Below are 25053 nucleotides of genomic sequence, written 5' to 3' on the forward strand. Positions count from 1 at the left end.
AGTCTTTTTATCTTGAATTAAGAAGTAAAATCTTTACAATCTTTACTTACTTACAAACTGTTTTGATGACTTATTTTTGAAATATTGAACAATGAGCGTTAGATAAAACATTTTTCCAACATGGAAATGTGGTGTTTTGGAATGAAACCCTTAAGGACATGAGTTCATTTTTTATTGCAATATTAGATCATGCCAATCAATTAATGTATCAATTAAGCAAATAATCAAATAGTTAATCAGTTAATTAGTTAAACAACCACTGTGGTGTCTGTGCTATGTTCTTGATATTGCCATATGTTGGCAAAGATACACTGATTATCTTTTTATGTACACTGTTTGATATTTGTGTATTGGAGGCGCAGGTTTGATTTTGCCATTTTTGTTTTAGCGTTTCTATATTTTTATGAAAGGATGGTTGTATATACCGTATTTCCTCTAATATTGGCCCGGGCCTTTATTTACCTCAACTGCAGAGGGCACCAGGCCTTTATTGGAAGCAGGCTTATATTAGAGACAGGCCTTTATTTCTAATTCCCTCTGTTTGATAAGTATATTTGCTCATATTTTAGTACGAAGCCTCCTTGTTTTCTGATCTGCTTCTGTTGGGGTTCGTTAGGTAGACGTTTTTTTGTTACTGCAATGCATTACGATAATTACGGTAATCGACGACGGCATGCTCCAGAGACTTCCGCCGGCCGAGCCATCTTGTGGCACTTGTACGTTACTACAAACTACAGTTACAAACTACAGTTACATTATATAACAGGGACCAGGAGTTTACCGGTATCCACCGTTGTTTGCATGTAAGCTGAAGCTAACTGAAGCTAACTGAACCCGGGCGCCGATGTGTTCCCGGTGATCCGGCCGAGATTTCGGCGGGGGTCCGGGGCTCGGATCGGGAGGATCAATGCGGGCCGTGGGCGCGGTGGAGAGGACAGCGGCGGAGAGAGGAGACGGACACGGTGCAGTCATATACTAGGTTTTGACCTAGTCTTGTTTCCTTTGTTTTTTTCCCCGGCCTGTATTTGAGACCGGCCTTTATTTGTTCGTGTCGACGACCATTATCGGAGACCCGGCTTTTAATTGACTACAGGCCACTATTAGAGGAAATACGGTAAGTTGTTATTAGTCAGTGCATTCCCGATTGGCTGTCTCTCTGTTCCCTCCTATATTCTGGTGAGTCACGTGACCCAGCGGACCTGCTAGGGAAGTCAAGTCGGAGTCTTTTTGAAACGGGCTCCGGACTTGGAAGAGGGAAGCTGTTCCAGAGCGAGCGAGGCTTGGCTACTTCTGAGCGGCATCGTATGCTAGTGGGGAAAGTCAAATGTGTGGCATTGGTCTAGTATTTTGGGGGTATTGTAGACCTGGTCGTCTGGTGTGTGAACTGAAACGAAATTGTGGGTGACTGTTCTTCCTTATATGAAGCCTCCCGGCTCGCTCTGGAGCAGACCTTGTATTGGGGCTCCTGGTTTTTATATGCTTGTATGCTTTTAGTGCAGGTTTTATGTACGGGGTAGCCTATATATTTTTGTTTTTCATTTGGGGAAACCTAGCGCTGAGCTATTGATGTCCTTACCTATTGCATCCTAACGCTATTACTTTGCTGGGGTCGATGGGTGTATGGTTTGCTGTGCAATTGTAGTGAATTGTTTAATCCTGCATGGTCTTGGTATGGTAGTATTTCTCCCGCAGTATAATCTTAACTTCTCCCCAGCCGTATAGCAGGATACTCATTGTAGCCAGCTTGGGTTGTTCCCCACCTTTTTGTTGTGTTTTTTTGGTTGCCTTGCCCTAAATAAAATTGTACCTTATCCACTTAGTGTCTGCCATCTATGTGTCCTTAATCACTGAGGTGCTCTACCCAAGCCTTATTAGATATCTAATTTGTTACATTTGTACCAGACAATTTTCCTGTGAGGATCAATAAATCAGTTGTGTAGTTGTTCACTCACTGATTAATTCAATCAACTGTTTTGTCAACACAGGACAGAGTAGATGGAGTTTGGTTCCTGTGAGGTTTGGCCTGCTAAACCACTCTCAAGTCTCAACATCTCATATCATTGTTTAGACAAACAACAGCTCTTTATAATAATACTAATACCAATACTAATACCAATACAAAGTGCATTGCAGACAATAAAAGCAAATGAACAAATGAAAGCACAATAAAACAAACAATAAAAATTGCAAAAATGAATTATAAACACAATTAGAAAGGAATGACCTAGGCAAAAACAGCAGGGATAAAATAGATCCAAAGTGGATTTTTAGTAAAAATGATTTAGAAGACTTTGCCAGCCTAAGCTTCAGGCTGTGACCCTGGGTGGGTCAGAGCACCCGAGGGTGCGCAGAGACATTGATATCACCGACAGTTAAAGTGGATGAGAACAGCATGGGAAGAAGACTTTGGAAAATGTTGTGTAGACCGAAATGAAACAGAAATAGAGTATTGGCCACTTTCATTTCATTTCCCACATGCAGATCCTCATTTCCAGTCTTTAGTTACAAAGATAACACGTTAGATTTTATCTACATGTGAAGGGTTCATCAACTGATATACTAATAATAATGAACTAGATTTGTATCACATGATAAAAAACAATTAAAATGTCAGCCATTGATTAAAAACAAAATTAGAAAGGATAAAACAAGAAATATAAATATATATAAGTCATTACCTGATGTTAATCACTCAAATTATACTTTTAAAATATTGAGGTTGTGACAACCAAGGACCAAGGACTTAAATTTACCCTTTCAAAAGGATCATTATTTGTCATAATTTTGTATGATCAATCCTTCTGTGAGAGTAGGTATCACTTTTTCAAACGGCTTTCTCATTTTGGAACAAAAGTGTTCACATCATCATCTCATTATTTCCTTACTCCACTGCTTTTGATCTCAACCTACTCTTGCTCAACTTACCCCATCCATCTGATACACCTAGCAGTTTAAAACAAACACAAAGGATTAAATGCCTATCCCAGAGCTATTTGACCCAGGTCTGACTTTAAATAGAGCTGAAGCATGTTTTGTGAATTCTGTGCTGTCAGTCAATTGTCAGAAAATTGTGCAAACCATTTGTCTAAAACATTTCCAGGACAAAATTCTTTAAAACCTGCTGATGTATGCAGAGGTTTTGATTGCTTAAGGGTTGGAGACACAAACTTAGAAGTGGCACGTCACCGGTTCTGTGAGAAAATCTATGTGGAGAAAGTGAATGAGTAACACTCTCATCTTCCTCAATTCCTGTAACTTTAAAATAAAATGAATGAACAAAATATTGGGTCATCTTCCTGATATTGAGTTGCAGCCCTTTTTGCACAATCCACATCTCAACTGTCTCAAAGCTTAAAAATCCTTCTCTAACTCGTCTGCTGCTCTACATCTCCTCCTTTGTGATCGGTATAGATTTAATAAGGGAAATCAATAAGGGATTATGGCTTTTACCTGGATTCACGTCATCAGTGTGCTTCATGAAAAGAGTAAATGTCCCTAATAGTTTTACATTCAGTGTATAAAGGTTAAACTTTTCAAAACACACTTACAGTACAAAGCACTTTACAAAGGAGTAAATAAAAAAAGTCATACATATAGACAGAGGTTGATTTAGATCTAATGCACCCAGTGATGATGCACCACAACCTTCTCTGCAGTATCTCGACTATCCCTGTCAGCCTTTCAACTGTCTTAATGAAGACAAAATACTAAAAAAATAAAAATAAATACATGTACGCCAGGATGAATGCATCAAACCTCAAAAATAGTGTTTTTTTGACAGTCCTATGACTCACATTCTGAGGAAAGTCTAAAATAAAGATTGACTCACTGCTGACTGATGAAATGCTCTTGATACTAAGGGAGTGTTTGTATGTGTGTGTGTATGTGTGTGTGTGTGTGTGTGTGTGTGTGTGTGTGCACATGAGTATAGAGTCATGCATCTGGAAAGCCATTCAAATAAGAATTGAAGACGATGGGACTGGAGAAACTATCAACTGTGCCAAGCAAGAAGATGCTCTTTGGCAGATGGTACAAATATTCCACTGATGAGAGAAGCCAAGGCACTCAACTTGAAGTGAAAAAAAATAAAATGCCTTTATTGCATTGGAAAGTTCTATATACAGAACATTTGCTGACCATTTACAGGACATGAAAATTCAAAAACTTCTGTCAGACACATACAGTACAGTTAGTTTTCAGATTTGAGAACAGCTGATCATTTGCATCCTCAAATTTGTCTTGTGTGTGTTTCTGTTCCTGTTCCTCCTATTCATGCCACCAGTGAAGAAGACGAGACATGCTTTCTAATCGAAATGGCCCCACATGTGATGCAACGGAAGTTATGTAAGTATTATTTTCTTTCAATAAAATCGTTTAGATCACCGAACTCTTACTCACAAATTTAAAATTCATCTGAACTGGAATATACGACCGTCCCTTTATCGTGTAGATGTCGACTTTTACTTGATGGCAGAAGCATAGAGGATTAGAGAAGCAGGCTTGTCTGCAGGTTTGACTTCCCGGATCAACTGGGATAACCTGGGTGGGATTGTTGAATGGGTAATGCTCAACAACCACTGAGATGCCCTTAAGCAAGGCACTGAACCCCCAAGAGCTCCAGGTGGGAGCTGCTCCGTGGCCAACAGAAGAACGCTGGTTGTACTCGGCAGCTCCCATTGTGAATTTGTGTAACTGTATGAATGTGAAGCAGGTGGTGTTGAAATAGTGTTGATGGTGTTTTCTCTTACTTGGCTCTTCCCTGTCTGCAGTTATGACTCATTGTAGAGCTATGGTTACACTTCTGCTTTTTCAGCGACATGCTATTTTCAGTATTTGATGTTCTTCACTACATAGTAAATCTGATTGGATTTTACAGAAGTGTTTATTTAGATGTGGGTTTGGCCCTTGCACTCCTCGCTATTGGTTGCTTGTGATGTAGGAATTGAAACTTCTTCTATTGTTGGATTCATAAGTCACTCTTGATAAGAGCATCTGCCAAACGCCTCTATATGTTATGCAGACTGCTGTTTCACATCTATCACATCGCATCACTCTGCATAAAGAAGTCCAGTCATTTTTTGTTGACGTCTAATCAAATTAACAGGCAACACCTTGATTCAAAAAGACGTTACTCCTTGGTTTGTAAATTATTTTGGCTAGTAATAAAATCATTTTAAATCAATATCATGTGTTTAATGTCTTTGGTAAATAGATAATAAAAAGCAGATAATAAAAAGGATAATGTACAGAAAGCTGGTCATTATTACAAAATAAGCCCCTTCAGGGCGATCAAGCTCTTGATTCTTGATTCACCTTATTGGGACTTCCTGTGATATAATGAGAGGCTCGCTGTACATTATCTCTTCCTCAAAGAACAGACCTGAAGGACAGTGAAGTGTCTCACTTGTAGTTGCTCAACCTGATTTTGGCTCTTGAAGCCCTCGGCACTGTGGAAACTGTGCTCTATAAAAAGAGCAAGCACACCAAATCATATATCCCTGAATCAATAAAAGTAAGAAAATATACTTGATATTTGAGTTCCCTTTTGGAGTAATTGCTGTATTTTATCTCTGTATTTCCAGTTCCTCTCACTGTACTAGTGCTCATAATGCACCAATGTAGTGCTGCAGATCTCACCCTAAAAGACAGTCTGGCTGAATGCCTGGAGGACAAGGACTATGATGAGCTGCTGCAGACTGTAAAGACAGGTCTTCCCCACACAGATAAACCACAACAAGTTGTTATTGTCGGGGCTGGAATGGCTGGACTGACGGCTGCCAAATTACTGCAGGATGCAGGGCATGAGGTACATGCAGCACTTTGTAACTTAATTTTGCCAACTTAAGTCAACTTCAATTATTATATAGTAGTAATATATATATATATAAATATCAATAAAAGTAAGAAAAGATGCTTGATATTTGAGTTCCCTTTTGGAGTAATTACTATATTTTATCTTTGTGTTTCTAGTTCCTCTCACTATACTACTACTGTACTAGCATATACTGTATAAATATATATATATACTGTATATATATTAGTAGTAGTAGTAGTATAGGAATAAGTATGGCTATATAAATAACTATGGCTAACCACTCTCCAAACATTGTGTGACTTACCTGGATTTTGTGCTGTTTGAACAAGGTAACCATATTAGAGGCTGATGGTCGTGTTGGAGGACGGGTGCACACCTACAGAAATAAAAAAGAGGGCTGGTATGCCGACCTGGGGGCTATGAGGATCCCAAGTTATCACCGGTGAGTAAAACTTGTCTCAGAGTAACAATCTGTGATATTTTCATATAAATAAATGTCCGTTTTGCTCCATCTCTGATTACGATTACACAATAGTGGTTCACCCTCATGAAAGTGTGCACATTTCCATCTGAGCAATGAGTTCTCATCTCATTCTTACGCTTCTTCCTATATGACATGAATGTGGCATTAGCCCACTGAGCCACCAGGACACCCCATGATTTATTGCCTGTAGGACGAGTAAGTGTCTTGCTCAAAGGCACCTCAACAGTAGTTGTTGGGGGATGGAGGGGACATTCATCATTCAGTGTCCCAGCCCAGATTTTCACAGTTTACCCAACCTTCTAATCACAAGCCCACTCCACTAACCTCTGGGCTACCATCACCTCCTCTCTCAACAGCATTGTCCGCTGGTTCGCAAAAAAACTGGGGATCAAGCTAAATGAATTTGTCATGGATGACATCAACACCTTTTACCTGGTGAACGGGCTGCGGAGGAAGACGTATGCAGTGCAAGAAGACCCTGACGTCCTGAAATACAACCTGATGGAGCACGAGAGGGGGAAGTCAGCCGACGAGCTGTTACAGCAGGCTTTACAGAAGGTACGAAAAAGAGGGAGGAAGAGAGAGAGAGAGAGAGAGAGAGAGACTTTGGGCAGCAGTAGTATAATGTCTAGAAAGCATCCTGTAACTGGAAGGTCACAAGTTTGAATCCTGCCAATAGGTGTCTATCAGCAGCCTTGTCCCTGTTAAAGTGTCCTTGAACAAGATACTGTGCCCATTGAACTCCTACCATTCATTATAAGATGTTCTGGATAACAGAATCAGCTACATGCCTAAAATGTAAAATGGGTCATTAAATGGACTTGACCCATAGGCAATTCTAGGTAATGCGTCATTGTGTGTAAACCCAACACCTGTGCAAGTGATATCTTGATGTAAATGATTTTTTCTGCAGGTGAAAGATGAAGTGAAGGCACACGGCTGCAGAGTTGCATTGAAAAAATATGACCACTATTCTGTGAAGGTAAAGCAATGACTTTGTACACAAGAAACTCTCTCTTGTAAAATGATCTATCACATCTCCATTATACATACGTATGCTAGTATTCCATTGATTATCTGGATGTTGTGACTTTGGCCCTCGCATCGCTAGGGTTGGTTGCTTGTTATGTTGGGTATTGGTTATATCTGGGTATTTAAATCTGCACTAGACAATCATTTTTGTAAAAATTCACCCGTCTTGTCAGCCAAAATCACCAAAGGTGGCTCCATTAGAAAAGAGTGTCCCATCCCCACTAATTGAGACGCTGTAGATTTGTTGTTTGCCCAAATTAAATTCAGGTATTGGGTTTGGACACTAGCAGGAAGTTGTGGCACACAGGAAGTAATGAATTGAGGGAAATCTTCTTGCCACAGAAAGCTTGGCTCACTAACGATGAGCGAACCTCTGCACAAACTCCTTGTGTAAGTACATCCATTTCAGTGGTGCATGGTCAGTCACTAGCATGAATTTATGACCCAACAGGTGATTTATTTACAATATGCTACAAGAGTCATGCTTGTTCTGGGGGCAGATGTACTCATGAGTTATTTACAGTAGGTTATAAGACTCATAGAACAAGCATGAGCCTTATAACCTACTTGTAAATAACTCTGCCCCCAGAAAGGCAAAAGTTAATACATTGTGAATGACATACCTACAAATAAAAAACCATTTGTGTTACCTTTGTCTTTGACAATGCCAGCTCTGCCCATCACGGTCCCGCTTGACATTTCAAATTGGTCCGCCTCCTCTCTTTTTTGATTGGTCGCCTGATTGAATCAATCATAACAGTTTCTGCCCTGAGATGATGTTTCAATAAGCAAAACTCCAATCTGTCTCGAAGGCATCGAAGATGGACGCCCAGTCCACACTGTGGATCACAATGTAGTTCACAGGCCCCATCATCTCCATCACCTTGTACCACTTGGCTAAGAATTTACATCTATTATTAGGGATTAAGGATTAGGATCAATATTTTTTTTCCAGGCTGAAATTCTTGTACCTGTACTCCTCTGTCATACACTTGGGCTTCCTGGGCCTTCTTCATGTGTTCTCGGACAATTGGCCATATCTGGGCCATGCGTTGTCGCATCTGTTCCATGTGTTTGATTACGAACCTGTGTGGTGAGGGTTGTTGTTCCCATGCTTCTTCGGCTAGGTCCAGGATACCTCTGGGTCAGTGCCCATAGAGCAGCTCGAAGGGTGAGAATCCGGTAGAGCTCTGAGGCACTTCTCTAATAGAAAACAACACATATGATAAGAGTTGATCCCAGTTTTACCACAATTTTTAATTCGGGGTCGCCGTGTCACTGTTCTATTGAAGACCTCCACCATATGTGGCACTTTTCCCTGGAGAATGAAGCTGAGAGACAGAGTCAGTGAAAAACAGAAGATATTTTATTAATGATGTGGAGGAAAAGGGAGTGGAGAATAAAGTAAACTGAAAAGCTGATGAGTCCAGCCAAGTCTTGATCAGCCTCAGAAGGCATGGAGTGAGATAAGGAAGGGAAGGAAGGGAATTTCCAGGCTTACAAATCTGTTCATCCATGATCCAATCTGTAGTCTATCTCACACCAGGGACCTATCACTGTCAAGGGGTCAAGCACAGAGAATACAGAGCACCCAATCCAATTCACAATCAATGTCCAAGTTCCACAGTTCACAAAACGATTCAAACCTCCAAAAGCCAGCCACACTCATGCCGCTCCTCAGAGATTTGGTTTGACCACTGCTCTGCAACCACTGTCCTCATACTGACTGAGCGTGTTGGCCGGTCTTAAAGGCCGTCACCTGATTGCTGATGTGGCACACCTGTGCTACCTGCAGCCCTGCCAAAGCAAAGCAGGAACATATTGAACCTCCCACACTCTGCAAAGCTGTCTTTTCTGCCGGAATTGCTACTGTCCCTGGAGATGAAATCTAATGGAACTTTTCCTCTGCTGTGAACAAATGTGCAAAGTTTCATGGCTCACCATATTTGTTTGAAAACCTCATTAGTTAAAGTATTTTATTAATTCATGATTGAATCGAAACTTAAGAGCGAAATATAAAACTGTCTCCTAAACAGCAGAGAGTGAGCGCTCCATCCAGAGAAAGCTTGACTCATCAACGATGGGCGAACCTCTTCACCACTTCTACCCCACCAGACACTAAGAAGAAGACATTTAGTTTACCGACATCATGTTACATGATTTCTGGGTTTTGAAATCCGCAAAACAGTCACCTCTCACTGCCATTTGGGGCCGCCAATGTGCAAAGTTTGCTAGTACAGCATCATCACCACCAGCTCACCATGTTTGTTTGAAAACTTCACCAGTTCAAGCATTTTATTAATTCAACATGTTTTTTTGTAGCATTCCAGGCCCTTTACTCACTGTGGAAAGTCTTAAATACAAATGTTCATTTTTTCACAGGAGTATCTGATAGCAGAAGGTGGTCTGAGTCGAGAAGCGGTGAGGATGATTGGAGACCTGCTGAATGAAAACAGCCTCCTGTACACGGCGTTGACTGAGATGATCTACGATATCAGCGATGACACCAAGTAAGACCAAACATCCAGCTCCATCCAGCTCCATCCGGCTTTTGTCACTGTTCAAAATGGCTATTTTTTTAAAATGACACATCTTCATTGGATGAAATGTGATGTTAAAACATGCTAACCCTAAAACATGTTACACTCCCTCTTTCCTCTTCCTAACCCCAAGCAGTGTTTTGACGATACATCCATTTAGTATTCTATAAAATTTGTCCTTGCTAAACCCCAAAGACAAAAAATGGCACACAACATAGCAATACACTTCTCTCTGTGCATGTATACAACAGTATGAATTTGTCTTTTTGTTTTCTAAGATATGATGAAGTGACCGGCGGGACAGATCTCCTCCCCCAAGCTTTTCTCAGCGTCCTCAGATCCACCATCCTCCTCAACTCTAAGGTCAAACGTATCAGCCAATCAGATAATGGTGTAACCGTATCGTATCAGGAGGACAACCAATCCTCTTTGTCCCACCTGCCCGCCGACATCGTCCTGGTAACAACCACGGCCAAGGCGGCCCTCTTCATCGACTTCCAGCCCCCTCTCTCCACCCACAAGATGGTGGCCCTGAGGTCGGTCCACTATGACAGCTCCACTAAAATCATCCTCACCTTCAGCAAGAGGTTCTGGGAGAAGGACGGCATCAGAGGCGGGAGGAGCATCACCGACCGGCCCTCTCGTTTCATCTACTACCCCAGCCACAGTTTCCCAAAAAATAAGACCATTGGCGTCCTCCTGGCTTCCTACACCTGCTCTGACGACTCCCTCCTATTCCAAGGCGCAAGCGACGAAGACCTGAAAGAGCTGGTTCTGAAAGATTTGGTGCTGATCCATGGCAAACACGTCAGGTCTCTCTGCACAGGAGTCCTGGTGAAGAAGTGGGGCGCGGATCCTTACAGCCTGGGTGCTTTCGCTCTCTTCACTCCCTACCAACACTTGGATTATGCTAAGGAGCTCTTCCAACACGAGGGTAGGGTGCACTTTGCTGGCGAACACACGGCCTTCCCTCATGCTTGGATCGAGACAGCAATGAAATCTGCAATCAGGGCTGCCAAGAACATCAACAAAGTGGCACACTTGGAGCGTCCGGGTGGCTCAGTGGTCTAAGTTGCCTACCATCTAAATGCAAATTTCTGGGTTCGAATCTGGCCCAGGACCTTTGTCGCATGTCATCCCCATCTTTATCTCCCAATCTTTCCTGTCTATCTCTACTTCGAACTATCAAATGTGCAAATACATAGCACACATTAGTTTCAGGATTGGTTATAAGGTTTGGTTATATATTTGCGAGGGTTGTGGGAGAACGCTGCGGGAGAACGGTGCTATGAATGAGCAGCTGGTGTTGCAAGGCATTTCAGCTTTGTTTTCAAGCAAAAAAAGAAAAATGACAAAGCAGTATTATTGTAAAGGTCATAGATTACTTAAACCTGCAAATAAATCACTTATTTGCATGTTCCAATTTTGGTGATTTTCATGTTTTAACATCATTTGAAGGATTCCTTGCTTCTCTATGGGGTTGAGAAAATCATAAAACCCTTGGTCTTAGGAAGCTCTTTCAAAACCCTAAATTCACTGTATTGTTGTCAAGCTGAAAATAAGGCTGTTTGTTTGTTCCTGTGAAAAGCTGACATTTTGGAGATACAGGGTTTTTACCTGACAGTGACAAAATGTAGAAACTGTATGAATGTGAAGCAGGGTGTGCTCAGCAAACCTTTCCTGGATGAATTAAGTCACATAGAAAACATAAGCAGTAATTTCCCACTGTGTGATTCATTGTTGTCAAATTTCCCCTAAGATAACACATAGTCGTGAATGGCGTGAAGCCACTTTGTCACTTAAGCAATAGTGAGTTTTTCTTGATCATGGGACTTGACCAGTAACTCTAGGTCGTCACGCCTGATTTCCTATAAGCTTGGGTATCATGAGTTTCATGACCAAAAAACCTCAATGACCAAACCCTGTTGAAAATAAAAAGGCAGAGGGTCATGCACCCTGCGGCGAGGCAAGTCAGATGAGAACCAGTTACAGCATCGAGGGAAAGTATATAAAGGACTATGATTCTACTTCAAGATACTGTAAGGGCGGATATTGACCATCAAGGTCCTGGCCTTTGACACAGAGGGTAAGAAAACTCACTTTCATTTCTTTTCTTATTTTATCGATTTTATGCAATATTTATAGCCGCTATCTCTCACTAAGTGACAATAAAATCTCTGTCTAAGTTGTTTTGCTCTGCTGGATGGATGAAGAGTTCTTTTCCAAAGTGTGATACTATATAAGATTAGATGAAACTTTATTGATCCTCATGGGGAAATCAGGTCATTGCAGCAGCAAATACTAATAGGATAGATAACGCTTTATTATTATAGTATTATATATAATGGTAACGCTTTATTTTCTGGGTCCACAATTTCCTAATAATTTCCTAGAAAGGATAATTTCTTAGGAAGTTTCCTGTAAAGAACCTTTACATTATGTACTAATTATAGGGAAAATAGAGAAAGAGTTCAATGGTAGCTGTAGTTGGTAAGTAATAGGTAATGGTAATTTCTTTTGGAGTTTCCAAGACAGAACCATGAAATTATGTAGTAGTTATATAGCACATTAGAAGTTAGAGGAAGGAATTGAATTGTTCATATAATGAATAATGACTTGGGTTACCAAATTGACCTCTGCCTATTATTTTCCAGTAAATAGTTGGGTTTTTTTTGCAGTTCTTTCCAGGAAATTTACAGTATCTTATCAACTCCACCAGACTGCTTACATTTTCTATATAAGTACTACATCATTTCAAGGTTCTTTCCAGGAAACTTCCCAAGAAATTAACAGTTCCTTTCTAGGAAATTATTAGGAAACTGTGGCGTTACCGATAGAGCAAAGAAAAATAGAATATAAATATAGAATATACAGGTAACGCTACCAAAGACTAGGTTGTGTTAAGTAGAAATGTATGAATAAAATGTATGACACATGCATTATGAGTGTGTGCAAAATAGCAGCAGCAGATCATAGTGAGACAAAGAAAAAATGAATGAAAACTGAATATATACAAATAATATGAACTATATGCAGTGTGACGGCAGTGGGCCTTGTATTTTTTTGCGTTTCTCCTGTTCTATAAAAAAGTATGGGTGAAAAAAAAAAACGTACTGAAGTTACTGCTTGTAATCTTGTTGATCCAGTGAGTTCAGCTTTGTTCTGCTGTTACACTCACTGGATAAGAGCAACTACAATGCCTAAAAATGTAAATGTAAATGTAATGTTAATCGCAGTAAAATGACAGAGAGGTTTCTGTCAGATGCATCCAGTTACTTTCCAGGATTGAAGGAAACAGCTGATCATTTGCATCCCTGCGTTTGTCTTGTGTATGTTTCTGTTCCTGCTCCTCCTCTTCATGCCACCAATGAAGAAGGGAAGATAAGGTTTCTAATGGAGATGGCCCCACATGTGATGCAGTTATGTAAGTATTTTGTGGCAATATTGTTTTCTTTTCTTTTTTTTTTTCAAGACAAAATATTGGAGGGATGTTTTAGAACTCCAAACTCTTACTCAAAAATTAACAACTCACCTCGACTGAAATATTGGACTGTCCCACTCATGTAGGTATCGAATTTTACTTGATGGCAGAAGTGTAGAGGGTTAGAGAAGCCGGCTTGTGAGCAGATGATTGCCGGTTTGAATTCCTGGATCGGCTGAGATAATCAGGATGGGGGAGTTGAATGGGTAATGTTCTCCGCTCTGTTAAAAATCACTGAGATGCCCTTAAGCAAGGCACCTCAGAACCCCCAAGAGCTCCAGGTGGGAGCCGCTCCATGGCCAACAGTAGAACACTGGTTGTACTGGGCAGCTCCCAATGTGAATGTAGCTATATGGATGTGAAACAGGATGGTGTTGAAAAAGAGCACGTGCTCTTAGTGCAAGTGAATTGCATGAGCTTTTCCTAGTCTGCACTCATTGTAGATCTGTGGTTATACTTCTGCTTTTCAGCGACAAGGGTGTTTTCAGTGGTTTGGTGTTTATCATTACATGATGAAATGAAGAGATTTTATAGGAATATTTGTGAAATAATGTCTAGACGATGTTGGTTTGACCCATGTACTCACTATTGGTTGCTTTTAAAATTGGAACTGAAACTTCTACTGTTGGACTCGTAAATCATCTGCTAAATGCCTGTAAATGCAATGCAGGCTAGTGTTTCACATCTAATCATATCACTCTGCATAAAGAAATTTGTTGATTTCAAATTAACAGCCAACACCTTGTGTCAAAAAGACATTACTCCTTGGTTGCTGCAGACAGTCCAGTCCTGCTGAAGTAGCTTTTTGGCGGAAGCTTGTAAATTAGTTTGGCTAGTGATAAAATCATTTTAAATCAATATTATATGTTTAATGTCTTTGGTAAATAAACATAATAAGAAGAAGGATAATGTACAGAAAGCTGGTCATTATTGCAAAATAAACCCCTTCAGGGCGATCAAGATTCTTGATTCTTGATTCACCTTATTGGGGCTTCCTGTGATGTAATGACCGGCTCGCTGTACATTATCTCTTACTCAAAGAACAGACTTAATTTGGGTAAAACAACATTTTTTCTTTGCAATGCCATGATGAAGTTTCATAGCATCCAGGTAAAGAACAGTGAAGTGTCTCACTTGTAGTTGCTCGACCTGATTTTGGCTCTTGAAGCCCTCGGCACTGTGGAAACTGCTCTTTAAAAAGAGCAAGCACACCAAATCATATATCCCTGAATCAATAAAAGTAAGAAAATATACTTGATATTTGAGTTCCATTTTGGAGTAATTGTTGTATTTTATCTCCGTGTTTCCAGTTCCTCTCACTATACTAGTGCTCATAATGCACCAATGTAGTGCTGGAGATGTCACCCTAAAAGAAAGTCTGGCTGAATGCCTGGAGGACAAGGACTATGATGAGCTGCTGCAGACAGTAAAGACAGGTCTTCCCCACACAGATAAACCACAACACGTTGTTATTGTCGGGGCTGGAATGGCTGGACTGACGGCTGCCAAATTACTGCAGGATGCAGGGCATGAGGTACATGCAGCACTTTGCAACTTTAAAACTGGTGCTATACTCATTTTGTCAACTAAAGTCATCACCTACTATTTCTTTAAAAAAGAACCAAAATTTTTTATAATTTTTGTGCTATCAATGATTTTATGGGAAGTGTAACTTTTTTTTCAAATTGGGATATTTAATTTTGGAACAAACTGCAACCATAGTATATTTAATATTATTATTAGAAGTAATAGTAGTAGTTGTAGTATTAAGAATAAGACTATATGCATGGAATTGTTTATTTTAATCAATATTTGTATTAGTTGCATTTAGATAGAGAGGAAGAAATGATAACATTACAATGTTTCCTTATACTGTCACTCCTCCAACATGGTGGTGTGTCCCTGGTAACTACGGCTCACCACTCTCCAAACATTGTGTGACTTACCTGGATTTTGTGCCGTTTGAACAAGGTAACCATATTAGAGGCTGATGGTCATGTTGGAGGACGGGTGCACACCTACAGAAATAAAATGGAGGGCTGGTATGCCGACCTGGGGGCTATGAGGATCCCAAATTATCACCTGTGAGTAAAACTTGATCCTCTCTATTTCCAATTGCTATAACACAACAATGATCCAACCTATATCCAGTTGATGAAAGCTGTCTGTTCTAAACACCCGGTGTCTGGTAGCACTTTCCCGGCAAAAATCCTCTGCTGTACAGGAAGTGATGTGTTTTACGTTTCCGAATATAATAATAAGAATAAGAACATTTGTGCATTTTCAAGCATGCCATTTGTTCTTAATGGCTCAATTCACAGTGTCACATTAGTTCCACACATTGTTTGTCATCGTTGCTCTATTGTCCCCTGAAGTGTGATGTTTCGCCCCAAATAAAAGATTCTGTGCCATAAAGCAAACTCCCTTTGTGCCGTAAAGCAATCCAGCAGATTTTCTACAAAATCCGCACACAATGTAAAATACAGTGTAGAGGCTACCAGTCTTCTCGCTGATGGTCCTGTACTTAAATGTACCTGTACGTAAATTCTCAAAATTAACGTGGTAATGATTTACTGTAATATATATAATAATATATCATGTAATATCAGATTTAACGATATGACCTCCCAACTATTCACGTCAACTTCCTAGTGGCAATTACAAGTAGGATAAATGGGACTTTTTTGCAGCTCCGATTTCTTCCTCTTGGCGTGACAAATTGAGAAAGTGTGTCAACACTGCAGCCAATCCACCAATGTCGGCAGTCCAAGACAATAAAAATCTAAATTACCAGTAATACAATCAAATCTACTTACAGTTGAAATTATACATCTTTCAATGCTTTGCTAGGGCACATGATCACTGATGTAACCTAGGGTCATTGTTCAGGTCTTTCAACATCAGACATCCTCACCCAGTCAAGGGTGTCCCTCTCTTGCCCCGGCTGAGGTTGATCAGGCCTCAACTTGTGCCCTAACTAGCAACCTACAATGGATCTGCTCTTTTTGTCCATAACCATCTGGAGGCTTTATCAGCAGCCTCTGTGTTGCTGTAGATGGTCCTTCTCTTACTTGCCCCTGTAATGCCAAGTGCACCGTAGGCCCTGCAGAAGGACTGCGCTGCAAAGCCTTTGCATCCTACCTCCACAGGCACACACCTAGCCTTCCAGCCTTTTCTAATCAGGCTAGCTCAAAGGCTTCCTCCACCCAGTCGATTAGCTCCAGGATGACGATGCACTTTGCTGACTCTGACGCAAGGAGAATGTCGTGTCTAAGGGGTTATGGCGATATGCTGAGGAAACCTGAGTTGCCTGCCCATGTCCATCACCAGCTGCCAGTCCTGGGCGGTCTTGAGAAGCCCAGCAGCTGCTTTTGATGTTGAACTTGGCTTCTGATGAAGCTTATGGTCTGCTCCGTGGCCTTGGATCTCTTGCTCATGTTGATGGCAGATGGCCTCTGCAATGGTCTTAAGATAAGATAAGATAAGATAGCAGTTTATTGACCCCCTTGGGGAAATTCAGGAAAGCACATAGTCATGTTGCCCATGGTAATGACCTTCTTCCAGAGCCTTTGGGCAGCAGCTCAAGATGTGCTCAAGAGTGCCCTTCTTGGGCATAGCGGACACAAACGAGTATCCACTAAGCCCCAGCACTGCAGGTTGGAAGGACTGGGGAGGACATCATAGACTGCCTAAACCAGGAACTTGATGCGGTGCGGTATGGTTCCGCCATGACTTTTTGTCACAGGGCAGGCAAAAAGTGAATAATGACTGCTGCTGTTTGTTTATGGTTGGTTTTAAATTCATAAAAATCCTGTTGTTGTAACAACAAGATGTGATCCAATTCTTACACTTCTTCCCATATGACATAAATGTGGGATTAGCCCACTGAGCCACCAGGATGACCCATGATTTATTGATGTCAAAATGCTACACCTAGCACCATTAAGTATCTTGCTCAAGATCACCTCAACAGTACGTACTTATTGAGGACGAGGGGGAACATTACTCGTTCACTGTCCCAGCCCAGATTTTTCCAGTTTACCCAACCTTCCAATCACAAGCCCGCTCCACTAACTTCTGGGCTACCATCACCTCCTGTCTCAACAGCATTGTCCACTGGTTTGCTGAAGAACTGGGGATCAAGCTAAATGAATTCATCATGGATGACGAAAACACCTTCTACCTGGTGAACGGGCTGCGGGAGAGGACGTACACAGTGAAAGAAGACCCTGACATCCTGAAATACAACTTGACGGAAAGTGAGAAGGGGATGTCAGCCGATGACCTGTTACAGCAGGCTTTGCAGAAGGTACGAGAAAGAGGGAGGGATGATGATGTGTGTGTGTGTGTGTGTGTGTGTGAGAGAGAGAGAGAGAGAGAGAGAGAGAGAGAGAGAATTGGAGCAGTGGTATAGTGGTTAGAAAGAATCCTGTATATCAACAACCTTTTGCCCGTTCAAAGTGTCCTTGAGCAAGATACTGAGCCCATTGAACTCCTACTCCTCATTCATTATAAGACACTCTGGATAAGAGCATCAGCTAAATGCCTAAAATGTAAAATGCGTCATTTAATGGATTTGACCCACAGGCGATTGGAGCTTATGGGTTATTGTGTGTAAACCACTGCAAGTGACATCTTAATGCAAATTATCTTTTTTGCAGGTAAAAGATGAAGTGAAGGCAAATGGCTGCTGTGCTGCATTGAAAAAATATGACCACTATGCTGTGAAGGTAAAAGCAATGACTTTATACATAAGAAACTGCTTTCTATTTCTCTTGTCAAATTTATATTTCCATTTTATTTTTCACTCCTCCATTATACCTAAGTAGTGCTAGTATTTCATTGATTGGATGCTATAACTTTGACCCTTGCACTCCTAGGATTGGTTGCTTGTAATGTTTTTAATCTGGATATTTAAATCTAGACAATAATTTTTATCAGCCTAAATCACAAAATGTGGCTGCAATAGAAAAAGGGTCCCATCACTGTAGATTTGCCCTGTTTGCCCAGATGAAACTCAGGTATTGGGTATGACCACTGGCAGGAATTTTAGACGCACAGGAAATGATGAATTGAGGAAAATCTTCTCGCTGCAAAGGAAGTGATGAATCAAAACTTAAGTACAAAAAGTACTAAGTACTTTAGTACTAAGTGCTAAAGTACTTAAGTACTAAAGTGCTAAATACAAAAGTGTCTCCTAAACCACAGCAGGCAAGCACTCTGTCCAGAGAATGCTGGACTCACCAACGATTGGCAAATCTCTTCACCACTTCTACCCCACCAGACACTAAGAAGAAGACATTTAGTTTACTGACATTACATTACATGATATCTGGGTTTTGAAGTCCGCAAAATTCAAACAAGCACCTCTCATTGCCATTTGGGGCCGCCAATGTGCAAAGTTTCCTAGTGCAGCATCATCACGGCTCACCATGTTTTTTGAAACCTTCACCATGTTTTTTTATTTATTTATTTTTTTTTTACATTTCAGGCCTTTTCAGTCTGGAAAGTCTTAAATACAAATGTTGTATAGAACCATTCCGCTGCACAATGTGGAAAACATTTGGGTTTTTTCACAGGAGTATCTGATAGAAGAAGGTGGTCTGAGTCGAGAAGCGGTGAGGATGATTGGAGACCTGCTGAATGAAAACAGCCTCCTGTACACGGCGCTCTCCGAGATGATCTACGACCAGACCGACATCAGCGACGACGTCAAGTAAGACCAAACATCCGACACATCCGAAAATGACACATCTTGAGTTATTCAAGATTAAAATCCCTTGCCAGAACAGGCGACGTATCAAACAAATCAGGGGATGAAATGTGATGTTAAAACATGCTACACTCCCTCTTTCCTCTTCCTAACCCCAAACAGTGTTTTGATGATACATCCATTTAGTATTCCATAAAATTTGTCCTTGCTAAACCCCAAAGACAAAAATGGCAGACAACATAGCCAATGCACTTCTCTCTGTGCATGTATACAAGAATTTGAATTTGTCTTTTTGCTTTCTAAGATACGATGAAGTGACCGGCGGGACAGATCTCCTCCCCCAAGCTTTTCTCAGCGTCCTCAAATCCACCATCCTCCTCAACTCTAAGGTCAAATGCATCAGCCAATCAGATAATGGTGTAACCATATCGTATCAGGAGGACAACCAATCCTCTTTGACCGACCTGCCCGCCGACATCGTCCTGGTAACAACCACAGCCAAGGCGGCCCTCTACATCGACTTCCAGCCCCCTCTCTCCACCCACAAGATGGAGGCCCTGAGGTCGGTCCACTATGACAGCTCCACTAAAATCATCCTCACCTTCAGCGAGAGGTTCTGGGAGAATGACAGCATCAAAGGAGGGAAGAGCATCACCGACCGGCCCTCACGTTACATCTACTACCCCAGCCACAGTTTCGCAAATAATGAGACCATTGGCGTCCTCTTGACTTCCTACACCTGGTCTGATGACTCCCGCCTCTTCCAAGGCGCAAGCGACGAAGACCTGAAAGAGCTGGTTCTGAAAGATTTGGTGCTGATCCACGGCGAGCATGTCAGGTCTCTCTGCACAGGAGTCCTGGTGAAGAAGTGGGACGAGGATCCTTACAGCCTGGGTGCTTTCGCTCTCTTCACTCCCTACCAACACTTGGATTATGCTAAGGAGCTCTTCCAACACGAGGGTAGGGTGCACTTTGCTGGCGAACACACGGCCTTCCCTCATGCTTGGATCGAGACAGCAATGAAATCTGCAATCAGGGCTGCCATGAACATCAACAATGTGACTGAATCAACTGGAACTCAAGGCCGAGAAGAGCTCTAGGGTCTTGAGTGTGGAGTCCAGGGCGATCAAGGATAATGAAGAGCAATAATGAAATCCAATATCTAATTTATATTGCCAGGAGACAAAATGTACTATTTCTATTGCAGCACTTTTCTCTCATTTCTCAAATTTGAAGTTACAATGAATTATATATATATATTTATTAAGGGCATTAAGTAATCTATGACCCTTGTCAACCTCTATTGACAACCAGTAGGCAAACACTTGTAGCAACATAATAATACTGCTTTGTAATTTGCTTTTTTGGCTTGAGAATGAGGGGTTTTAGCCTTCCAAATGCCTTGCAACGGCGACTGCTCACTCATAGTACTGTTCTCCATCTTTGAGCAGTTGAAAATGCAACATCCCCATACATTATGGTCATTTTGTGGTATCAGGAAGAAAAAACCTTACTTTTTGCCCCTTTAAGCTATTTATATATTCCACCTACAGGTGGGCAATATGGCCTAAACTTCATATCACAATATGTTTCATATTCTTAACAACAACCATATCAGGTAGCCTATGCAGAGTTGAGAATATAACAAAATACAAATTATTTTTCATCAAATGTTTAAAAGTCACCTTCATTGCTGGTTGCACAAGTAAACTTGTTTGCACTATTAAGTGTTTATTTCACTGTCAAACACAATAAAGTACACAACAATAAAGACAAAATAATTTCATTTGTCCATACAACTAAACTAGGCCTACTAGGCAGAGACAGGGACTCTCTCCTGTGAGTGAGCACCGTCCGGATGAGACGTTAAACCGAGGTCCTGACTCTGTGGTCAGTAAAGATCCCATCCCATTATTATTATTATTATTATTAATTATTATCTACGATATACTCCTACATCATTCCATCAATTTTCCCCACTCTCCACCTATTATTTAAACACTTTTCTGCCTTCTCTCCTTGGTGCATATTTCTTACCCAAAACTTCTCTATCATACATGATCAATCACGGGACACAGATATAATTTGTTACATGTCTCAGGGTGCTGTGGCTCTAACACTTGACCTTACCTTACCACCAGTTACTTGCAAACTTGGTAAGCCAATAATTTAAGGTTATTTCACCCTTTCACTCATTGTTAAGTAGCTCTGGATACAAGCATCAGCAAAATGCCTACAATGTAAATTGTAAACATACTGAGATTAACATCTTTTCATGCACAAAATCATCACAAAACCAAACCACAACCAAACAAATGGCTGCCATTTAGGAATCAATGCTTTATTTCGGTGCTGAGTGTGTGTGAGTAGCAAGAGACAGTCTATAACAGTGAACAGACATGACAGATAGTAAATACAGAGAGAGAAAGAGCAGGCAAGTGACACTGTAAGAATTGGATCAATATTTTAAGAGTTCTATTCCAAAGCCCTAAAAATCCATTTGGGGAAAAAAATCATCACCAGAAGTTCAACGTTTGATATCTCTAAAATGTAGTGTTACAGTATTACCTCTGTCATGCCAGGTAACAGTATCACACTATATTTTATACACACCATAACGTGATTTAATTTTGGTTATAGATTAGTTAGAGTAGGCCTAAGTATCACATTTTTCCAACTGTGGATAATTCATTTCAGAACCAAACTTCCCCCAAATGGATGTGTAGCCTATTAGATATTAACTCTTTGTGATTGAAATGGTAAATTATGTTTGCTGTGAATTTCAAATAAAGGTTACTGAAAAGGCAATTCCATCTTGTCAGCATTAAAATAACATTCATATGGATTACTGACATTAAGGCTGATTTTCTAGCAAACAAGGCCCTTACTTATCGAACTCTCAGACTGAATATCGGCACAAAATTATTAAGGAAACTCCATGGACTCTACCTTTATGGAATACTTTGACATTTTACATTTTAATCTGTTCTTTTCTTTAATAAGCACTTGTCACATTGTTTCAAAAAAACAATTTCCTTTCGTGTTTTTGCTACCCTAAAAGTTGTTTGGTTACATTGTTAGCATTCTTTATTGAAATCGATGGCCACTTCCAGTCAAAAGCTAACGAGTTAGCTTGAGACTAGCAGCACCCTTTAGTACAAAACATCTTGAGAGCATTGTTGGTTTTTCTTAGATAAACCCCCTGGGTCTGGAAAGCTGTAAGCTACTGTAGCTCATGATCTTTGCCATTGTCCGTCATTGAAACCAACAGGTATCAACAGCCAAAAGATAAAGAGCTAGCTTGCTAGCGTGTAGCTACTGTTACACATGGCTTCAATCAGAAATGCTAAAAATGTTAACAAGCCGTTTTTGGTTAACTGGCTAACTAGAATCTTTTTTCCCCACAATATGACAACTTTCTTTAAAAGAAAAATAATAGAATAAAACTGTAAATGTTGATTTCTCCACTTACAACAGTCAATACAAAAGTTATCAAATACCAACAATCATGTTTTGAAATAACCTAACGGATGAAATGTATAAAAAGAAGAAATGTAATGGGCACTTAAGAATTTCAATGCACATGGTGGAACACAATCAAATGGCAAGAGAGAAATGTTCAAATGAATGAATAAATAAATAAATAAATAAATAAATGTACATATTATAACTATAGGTAATAACTTACATAAATACAAAGCATACAACATACTAAAAGGCTTGATCAATTGCGAACACAGAATGTTTGAGTTATTGATTATTATTGATTATTTTTATTCCTGCTTCAATAAAGACTGAGACAACATTGTGTAAATAATGGACTGGGATACCACTTCCTCTACCAGTAGCATTGGCTGTACTATAGATATTTATATTGTTGATGCCGGTGTGAACTGCCCAACTGAACTTTACTGAGAGTAACCTAAATGTGTTCTGTTCTTGTTCATTCAAATAATTGTTTAAGGGCTCATGATGTAAATGCTTTGCAGTCTGTTAACAATAATAATAATGATAATAAAAAATAATTGTATAGCACTTTTCTTAAAGTAATCTGTAAATGCTTTGCAACTTCACACTTCTAGCTGCTTTTGTTTCATACATGCCCTTTACTGTAACTTTACTGTAACTCTACTTGGGTGTACGGTATACTATGTGTAAAATGGAAGCTTTTCAGTAAGTTGAAAACAGGAGTGGTTTGTTTGATGTCAACAGTAACAATCACATAATACAGAAGCATGCTTCTAGAACACTGAGGTATCCTTTTATGGGTGATGACTGAACGTCTAGAATTGTACTGGCAAGCAACAGCACTTCAAAGAATTCTTATAACATTCTAGAATCCTTGGCAATAACGCGGAATGAATCAAAACATTCTAGAATTTCCTCCCCTGGCTTTTTGTTTTCGTTATTGAGATGGCGGGCAAAGACAAGTGTGTGAAAACGTTACTGATTCCAAATATGTTAATTATTTTGATCTGCAAAGATTATTCATGATATTATTAAAGGTATTTTCACAAATATATAGGATAAATTCATAGACTTTTTCTCCTTGCAGCAGATTTCTCAGGAAAAATAGATTAATACTCAAACCAAGCATAGATACACGATGCTGCTCATCAAAGCTACTGTGTCAATCAACCAAATGAATCAATCATTCAGACAATCAATCAATCAATCAATCAAAGTCAAGCAATCATTTCTAATGATGAATCTATTGCCTTAGACTAAGAAAGACTACTAGAATATGCCATGATCGCATCCTTGAAACAGAATAAAACATTCCATATTCAGACAATCCTAATGTACAAACAATGGACAATGGGTTAAAAATAGTCCATGTCTCAGGTTGATATCGTGATTTTTTTCATTGCCATCCCAGAGTGCAATGTATCTGACACATCTTGATCTGTGAATTTGAAAGAAAGAAAGAAAAAGGTGCCACCCACACCAGCAAAAACAATACATCCAGGGAAAGTTGGCTGAGGATATACTCTTTTTTTAGCATTTCCCTGCTTCATATTTACACAGTTCCACACATTCACACCTGGGATCTGCCCAGTACAACCACAGTCTTCTACTGTTGTACTAGTTTGGAGTTAAAGTCGTTGCTCAAGGGCACCCTGACAAGCTATAATAATTGGTAAATAATGTTAGCTACCAGCTGCTAGACTTGATATTGGTTACCAAATGTTGCCTACTGTACAAAGACCATAGAAGAAAACTGTGGGATGGACCAGGTCCATGGACCAGATAATGACAAACCAAGACGTAGACCTTTTTTAACTCATTGCCCATTTAGAAGACCCCGTATTTTGTCTATTACATACAATATGAGAAGGCAGAGCATATGTGACAATTTGTTTAATCTTCCCATCCATTGCTTCCCCAGCTCCATCTTTCATCCATTTATTCATGATGCTTCTTTGATCCCTCTATCCACCGTTCCATTGTGGGTGTTTAAGCAGTGATATCTGAAATTTGGCATCAGCCGTCTGTTTTCTTCCTCCTCACCTCTAACCTTTCATCTGTCCTTTCCATCCATCTCTCCGTCATTCTACTAATGCTAGACTGTGAGAAAGGGGGATTTCTAGAATTTGACATCATGCGTCCTTCGTTGTACAGCTTCGTTGTTCTTTTACTCCATCCTCGCATCTCTCCTGCATTCTTCGTCCATCTAGACTCTGAGAAGACGTGGGTTGCAGAATCTATCATCATATACGCTTCCGTCCATTCCCTCACTACTACCCCCGTCCCTCTGTCTCTTTTTCCCCTCTGTCCATCACTTCTTTTGCCAACCGTCCATCCATTTTTCCATCATTGCAGGTAGCTTTAGACTTTAAGAGGAAGTGGCTCCAAAATTAACATATAACGGATATTAACACATCCTATTTCCATTGCGGTTCTCATGATGTAATGATGGCAACTCGGCTAATCCCTCTGTTTCTTCTTCCCTTCTGTCCAATGCTTCTTTCTCTCCTCTATCCACCC

The 25053-nt window shown here is 40.3% G+C and overlaps 2 protein-coding genes across 2 annotated transcripts; both read left to right on the plus strand.

Moving 5' to 3' along the window:
* Window positions 1-4313: 4313 nt before the first annotated feature.
* LOC144543560 (L-amino-acid oxidase-like) lies at window positions 4314-10953 on the plus strand. Its single transcript, XM_078291804.1, has 7 exons — window positions 4314-4344; window positions 5583-5806; window positions 6145-6257; window positions 6656-6857; window positions 7213-7281; window positions 9714-9841; window positions 10150-10953. The coding sequence occupies exons 1-7, from the start codon at window positions 4314-4316 to the stop codon at window positions 10940-10942; spliced, it is 1560 nt and encodes a 519-aa protein (XP_078147930.1). The 3' UTR covers window positions 10943-10953.
* A 2317-nt stretch (window positions 10954-13270) lies between these two features.
* On the plus strand, window positions 13271-20806 carry LOC144537902 (L-amino-acid oxidase-like). Its single transcript, XM_078281818.1, has 7 exons — window positions 13271-13295; window positions 14663-14886; window positions 15324-15436; window positions 17460-17661; window positions 18014-18082; window positions 18932-19068; window positions 19370-20806. Exons 1-7 carry the CDS (start codon window positions 13271-13273, stop codon window positions 20163-20165), a joined length of 1566 nt encoding a protein of 521 aa, XP_078137944.1. The 3' UTR covers window positions 20166-20806.
* The last annotated feature ends 4247 nt before the right edge of the window (window positions 20807-25053 follow it).

The sequence above is a fragment of the Centroberyx gerrardi genome, chromosome 23 (genome assembly GCF_048128805.1).
Source record: "Centroberyx gerrardi isolate f3 chromosome 23, fCenGer3.hap1.cur.20231027, whole genome shotgun sequence".
Lineage (NCBI taxonomy): Eukaryota > Metazoa > Chordata > Actinopteri > Beryciformes > Berycidae > Centroberyx > Centroberyx gerrardi.